This window comes from Mustela nigripes, chromosome 1, assembly GCF_022355385.1.
Source record: "Mustela nigripes isolate SB6536 chromosome 1, MUSNIG.SB6536, whole genome shotgun sequence".
Classification (NCBI taxonomy): Eukaryota; Metazoa; Chordata; class Mammalia; order Carnivora; family Mustelidae; genus Mustela; species Mustela nigripes.
Window position 1 is genome coordinate 96747200 of NC_081557.1, and position 7169 is coordinate 96754368.

Genomic DNA, 7169 nt, shown 5'->3' on the forward strand with positions numbered 1-7169 from the left:
GCTCTCTCTCTGACAAATAAATAAATAAAATCTTTAAAAATATATATATATAACTGCGAAGGGGTGCCTGGGTGGCTTAGTTGGTTGAGCTACTGACTCTTGATTTAAGCTCAGGTTAGGGTTAGGGTTAGGGTTAGGTCATGGTCCTGGGATAGAGCCCCCACAACTGGCTCTCTGCTCAGCGGGAAGCCTGCTTCTCCCTTCCCACTCCCCCAGCTTCTGTTCTCTCTCTGTCTGTGTTTCTCTTGGTCCAAAAACCAAAAAACCTTTAAAAAATATAAAAATAAAAGAAACAAATCTTTAAAATAATAGAATGAACAAAAAAATAACTGCTACAACGTAAAGCCCATATTTTTAGTCAGCTTTAAATGAATTAAATTGGTTTTAATTCAAATAAACACTACAGTTGGAGGGGATGGGCTAAATGGGTGGTGGGTATTAAGGAGGGCATTTGTTTTGATGAATGCTGGGTGTTATATGTAAGTAAAGAATCACTAAATTCTCCTGAAACCAATATTACACTATATGTTAACTAAAATTTAAATAAAAACTTGAAAAATAAAATAAATACTGTAAAAATATCCTGGAACTTTTGAAAGAGTTAGGAAAATCTTCCCCAGATGAAATAGAGAGCTATTCCCCTCTGTTTCTAGTTATTCAAGTCACAGCCTTGATTATTTATTTTTAGGAATACTAGTCATTTGTACTCTCGGTGCACATTCTTGTTTCTATAGGAAACTGGAAGCTGAAAGAACACCCGTATTATATTACACCTCGTGATTCCTGATGGAGGGGAAGGCTTGACAGAATGGTAAGGCTCAAGGGAAGGTCAGGGCCTTGCCCAAGGACACAGCTGATCAGTGACAAAGGCAGTTTGATGATCTAGGACTCTACACGTAACGATTTTGCAGAAGGCCCAAATTCCTTCCACATATACTTCCTGGCAACTTGGCAGGAAAAGTCAGAAATGGTTCTTTTCAACCTCATGACCTCCTCAGCTCCTCAGCTCACTAGACAAAAAGAAAATCCCTAGGGAGCATCCAGAACTAGCAACATCTTGCCTGAAGTTCTAAAACTGCTAAACACAAGGATACTTCTGAGAAGGACACACTTCCCACCCTACCCCCTACCCCCTACCACAGCAAGCAGGAAGCAGAAGGCCCACAGAGGTGTTAAGTGGCTGCTGCTGATTGAATGCTGTGTATTCCATTCTGGCAAAGGCAGGGGAAAAGACATGGCACCAAATCAAACTGAACCTGATCAGCCCATGAGTCAGAAGAGAACAGTCCTGGGGTGCCTGGGTGGCTCAGTCATTGAGCTGTCTACCTTTGGCTCAGGTCATGATCCCAGGGTCCTGGAATTGAGCCCTGCATCGGGCTTCCTGTGCAGCCAGAAGCCTGCTTCTCCTCTGCCATTAAAAAAAAAAAGAAGAAAAAGAGCACGGTCCTTCATAACTAACTGGGGAATTTAGCTGCCAAGAATTCCCCTTGCCATGCCTGCAACTCATGGTGTAATATGATCAGGTGAGTCACCAACCCATGTTCATGCAACAAGGCCCTTTTAAAACAGAAGCATGAAACGTCTAACAAAATAAAATTGCATGCAACATATCTACATGCATAGTGATGCAAAACCAAAACACCCAGTTGGTGGGTCCCTGGATAGAGGATTCTGGTTGGTTGCTGGCCCAACGTGCTTAGGACAGAGCAGAAAATACTGAAACATCAGAGGGAGGTCCTGCTGATAGTTACATGGCAAAAGGTCACTGTTTCTCAAAGAACAAATCCTTTATCAACATAAGACCTGTGAGCTCAATATTCCTAGGAAAAGAGTCATTAAATCACTGGATTTAAAGCTAAAAAAAAAAAAAGATATTTGACACACATGGAGGAATGAAGACTATTTACAGTCACTCAGCAAATCAATATGAGAGCTAAGATCTGAACCAAGTCCCTGATGCTCGGCCCTATGCTGTTTGCCCTGCATCTCACAGCATGCTGGAGGAATTAGAGGGAACGGTGGCGAACAGATACAAAATTTGCTATAGGGCATATGGCCCACAATTGCGCTATCCCCCAGAAGTCTAATTATATCAACCACATATCCTACAGTAATGCTATGCCATAGGATTTTCTATGATGGAGAAAGTATTCTATCTGTGCCATCTAATCCACTGGCCACTAGCCACACGTCATTAGTAAGCACTTATAATGTGGCTGATGCAAAGGCAGGACTAAAATTTAAATAGCATTTAATTTTAATTCACTTAAATTGAGATAGTACCATTTTATAATATTCTGTGTCATTTTCCCCACACAACTATTGAAATGTTCCAAAAATTATAATATTTTCACATATAGTCTGCCTCTCCCACTTGGAACAAAATTCCTGTTGGAGCATATAATCTCTAGGGGTTTTTTTTTTTTTGCTCAGAAGATGCACTCACCATATTTATCATGGCCTCCCTTACCAAGTAGCTCAGGTGAAGAACGAAGTGTTAGTTCTAAGCAGCATTAACATTTACTGTTCCCTCCATCTGCCCCATCTTGCTCTGCTGTCATATCAGCCTAAGAGCTGGGAGGGTAAGTAGGTTAGCTTAAAAGAATCAGGAATAACTAGGACAATGATCTGCACCCTGTAGGGCTAGGACATGGGGAAACTGCGAGCAAGTCCAGGTAGCTGGAACCACTCCCAACACTGCTGGCTTGTCATTCACTCAGCCTATGAGGAGAGGCAAAGGGTCCAAACTAGCCACTCTGTGTATCTCTGCCATGCTACCTGATTTCTTTTTTTTTTTTTTTTTAAGATTTTATTTATTTGACAGAGAGAAATCACAAGTAGACGGAGAGGCAGGCAGAGAGGGCCCGCATCGGGCTCTCTGCTCAGCGGGGAGCCCGCTGCGGGACTCGATCCCAGGACCCTGAGATCATGACCTGAGCCGAAGGCAGCGGCTTAACCCACTGAGCCACCCAGGCGCCCCTCTACCTGATTTCTGAAATCAGACCAGACCTCCTCCATCCTGTATTATTTTAACAATAATGGCATGGATACTTCCCTCACCAACTAAAAGCTACCAAATATCTATAGAGAACCATAATAATAGGAAAATTGAACTTCTACTATGTGCCAAGCCCTATACTAAGCACTTACATACATTAGCTCATTTGATAGTCACAATTACCATAAACAGAAGTGTTGGGTCCATGGTCAAAGGAGCGAAATGGATACAAAGCGCAGGTCAAGCAAAGCTTTATTTCGCGCCAAGCATCGAGAATCAAACTGACCGGCCAGGGCCATCTCTTGCAAAGAGGCGACCTCTTTCTGCCTTACAGACTAACTTTTAAGGTCAAAGGCCATGTGGTTGGGCCTGGCCACACACAGGTGGCCAATGAGATTGTAACACAGAGAAAGCTGCACAGTCCTGCTAGGTCACACATAAGTGACCAATTGAATTACAATTTACCCTATAGTAGATACTTGAACTAGCCTATCACCTTGGTCAGAATTGGTGCCCAAAAGGCACCCAAAGGGCAGGGCCCATATTCCTTGGTAGCTAGGGAGACAGTATGCGCCCCCACTGATTGAATACCTCCACCTGGCCTGACCCACCCTTGTATTTGGGCTTTGTTACCTGGGACTGGTTTCCAGGACTTGTTTTTAAGTAAGTTCCCTGAGGGGGGGGGCGGGCAGTGTCAGGATGGAGCTGCTCTGGCTAAATAGGCCCTTACATGTCGGGGGTTTTTATTATCCCCATTTTACAGATGAAGAAAGAGAAATCTGGCAGATAAGTAATTAGCTCCAGGTCCTATCGCTGCTAAGTGGTGAAGCTGAAGTCCAGGGGTTTTTTGTTTTGCTTTGTTTGTTTTTTAAGATTTTATTTATTTATTTGACAGAGAGGAAATACAAGTAGGGGGAGTAGAAGAGAGAGAAGCAGGCTCCCTGCTGAGCAGGGAGCCCATGCAGGGCTTGATCCCACAAACAAGCCACCCAGGGCCCTAAAGTCCAAGTTCTTAATCATTACACAACACTTTTATATAATGCTTGAGACATAGAAGGTACTCAGTAAATGTTCTTTGTTGAACATTTGAATGATGAACGAGTGGAGGAAATTGGCAAACTCATTCATCACTCCTATTAATACAGATAATAATATGATGGCCTAAGTAAGACTACGAGCTTTAAACAGAACCGTCGTTCAGTGAAAATATTGACTGTGACTTCTCCCTGTATCAAAATGTGTGAAATACACACCTGTGTCAATTTAATACATCTATTGTGGGCAATCATTCATGACTACAAAGAAGCAGAAAGGCAGTCTGAATAAACAGATAATTAAAATTATCAATGGAAATATTTTAAATGACTGAAATAATTTCTTAATCTTTTTCTGTTTTCACACACTGGCGAGTTTCTTGGCAGTAACATAAGTTTACTATTTCTGCTGCATTTATCTTCAGAGACATCAGCATAAATGCCCACAAAAGGCTTGCATCTATCAGCAAAGCCCCCCCACCCCACCCCGCCACATTGTCCTGGCTCGTTTTTTGACTTTTCTGCCAGCCTACACCCCTTAATCTTACTTAGACAATGCATTCATCTTCCTGCTCAAATGGTCAAGTGTTTTCAAACACTCCTTTTTCCTGTCAGATATAAATTCCTCGTGCCCCACTCTTAAGACCCTCCCCCAAATTGTCTATGCTCAGGTTAGCAGGCCCCTCTCTGTCTCACATGTTCCCAGGGCTCATTTTCACCCCCATGCCTTCACGACTGTCCTTCAGCCTAGAAGGTCCCACGCTTCTGCCACTCAGATCTTTACTACATCTAGTTCAAGTTCTGCTTCCTCCCAAAACTCCTCTGACCACTCTTGGTTTTCTGAAAATCAAGGCAGCTCAGATCTTAATCTGTTTCGAATACTCAAATCCTAGATAACCCATGGTTCATTCCTGTCCTTTTTTCAGGTTTCTGCTCAAATATCACTTTTACCTGTTCAGCCTTCCCTGACCACCCTATTTAAAATGACAATACCCAGGGAACCTGGGTGTTTCAGTCAGTTAAGCATCTGGCTTTTGATTTCAGGTCCTGAGTTCAAGCCCTGCACTGGGATTCACACTGGGTGTAGAGCCTACTTAAAAATCAATAAATAAATAAAAGTAAATACATAAAATGACAGCACCCCTTCACCTAGGGACTCCCAAACCTCTTTGCCTACTTTATTTTTATTTTTCTTCCCAGCATTCATCACTGTCTTATATTGTCTGTATTTACTTGTTTGTTTGCTTATAGTCAGTGTCTCCCTGCCCAGAATGTAAGGCCCATGAGAGCAGGGAATTTGTATGTTTTGTTACTGGTTTATCTCCAGAAAAAAAAAAAAAAAAAGTTTCCTGGCACATAGTAGATGCTCAGTAAATCCTGGCTGAACGAATGAGTATTCCTCTTTTTATAATTCAAAGGTCACAACATGTTCTATAGTATATCACTTAGCATATAAATATAGTTAATTTAGAAGTATAAATCTTAGTCTCTTTCAGTGTATTTCCAAGACAAATATAAATAATTTCTAGTATCCTTCTATATTTTCATCCCATTCATCGATGTCTTTTATCATTAAATGTGTGCTAAATATCTTGAGTTCCTATTATATGTCATTATATGCCAGTTCCCATTCTTTTAGCAAAAAAACTTAAGGAACTCACAGTTATACATAAATATACAAATATACAAAGAGGCAAGAAACAAGACTGAAAGACAGAATAGTAAAAGAAAGACTAGTAAAACTGAGAATCCAATATTAGTATGTGGGGACAGAGTGTACAGGGTGAGTGTGACAGACTGAGTGGGAAGAAAAAGGGAAAAAGAGACAGAATGGTAAGAGCCTAGAGTGGGATGTTGCCAAAGTAATCACCAGATGCTAGTGCTTAATATAAACTGTACTTAAGCAGATATGCAAATACATTCTACATGAATTTTTGAAATTCACATCTTGAAATCACATCACAAAAGTTATCTGCTGGTTATCCTAAAGGTAAAAATTAGATTAAGACTAGCGACATCTGGTGGATATTTTGGAAGTGTCTCTTAAATTTCTTTACTATGTAAACACTACACAAGTCCTCACACCTCTGGATTGCCATTCATATGTTCCGGCTCCTAACTAGCTGGTTACTAACCACACTATCATGAAATAATCTTTCTGCAGGACCTAAGGTCTCATTGCAAGAGGCAGCCTGATTTCTACCAAGAACCCTTCTATCTCTCAGCTGATGACCCTCTGCCTTCTGGAAGATGTATACGTAATTTGACACCAGGATTCTTCTTTTAAAAGGTAACTTATTACTTAAAATGCTCACATCCTTTGACCTATGGATTCCACTTCTGGAAACCAACCCTAAGAAAAAAGTCTTAAATGAGGAAATCAATTTGTTACTCACAATGGGGGAGGGGAAACTAAAAGTCCAATAAACAGAAAAATTGTCAAGAAAAATGTGCTTACCAAACATTAGTAACCATAATAAAACATTTTTGAAAGATTTATTTATTATTTATTTGAGAGAGAGAGTGAGCATAAGGAGGGAGAGGGATAGAAGCAGACTCCCCCCACTGAGTGTGGAGCCTAACGTAGGGCTAGAGCTCATGACCCTGAGACCATGACCTGAACCAAAATCAAGAGTAGGATGTTTAACAGACTGAGCTACCCTGACACCCCTTGACTCTTGCTTTTTTTAAAACTAAGTTTTTTTTTTTTAAGATTTTTTTTTTTTTTAAGATTTTATTTATTTATTTGTCAGAGAGAGAGCGAGCACAGGCAGGCAGAGTGGAAGGCAGAGTCAGAGGGAGAAGCAGGCTCCCTGCGGAGCAAGGAGCCCGATGTGGGACTCGATCCCAGGACGCTGGGATCATGACCTGAGCCGAAGGCAGCTGCTTAACCAACTGAGCCACCCAGGCGTCCCCTTATTGGACCTTTTAAATGAGTTGGGATTTGGGGGCGCCTGGGTGGCTCAGTGGGTTAAAGCCTCTGCTTTCCGCTGCAAGCACAGGCAGGCAGAGTGGAAGGCAGAGTCAGAGGGAGAAGCAGGCTCCCTGCGGAGCAAGGAGCCCGATGTGGGACTCGATCCCAGGACGCTGGGATCATGACCTGAGCCGAAGGCAGCTGCTTAACCAACTGAGCCACC

General features: G+C 41.9%; 1 protein-coding gene and 1 long non-coding RNA gene across 5 annotated transcripts in view; one reads left to right on the plus strand and one right to left on the minus strand.

Moving 5' to 3' along the window:
• DIXDC1 (DIX domain containing 1) overlaps window positions 1–7169 on the minus strand; it is a 70894-nt gene that overhangs the window by 61716 nt on the left and 2009 nt on the right. Inside the window, exon 1 of one of the 4 annotated variants that reach the window (XM_059417155.1) lies at window positions 2447–2473. The exons of the other annotated variants lie outside the window; for them this stretch is intronic. Coding sequence (XP_059273138.1) covers window positions 2447–2458 — 12 coding nt within the window. The 5' untranslated portion in view covers window positions 2459–2473. Of the gene's footprint in view, window positions 1–2446; window positions 2474–7169 lie in introns of those variants that run through there. 4 annotated transcript variants of the gene reach the window in all.
• Window positions 1–7169, plus strand: part of LOC132028432 (uncharacterized) — a 10730-nt gene that overhangs the window by 1727 nt on the left and 1834 nt on the right. The window contains exons 2-3 of the long non-coding RNA XR_009407441.1: window positions 735–811; window positions 6197–6322. This is a non-coding gene — a long non-coding RNA (uncharacterized LOC132028432). The remainder of the gene's footprint in view (window positions 1–734; window positions 812–6196; window positions 6323–7169) is intronic.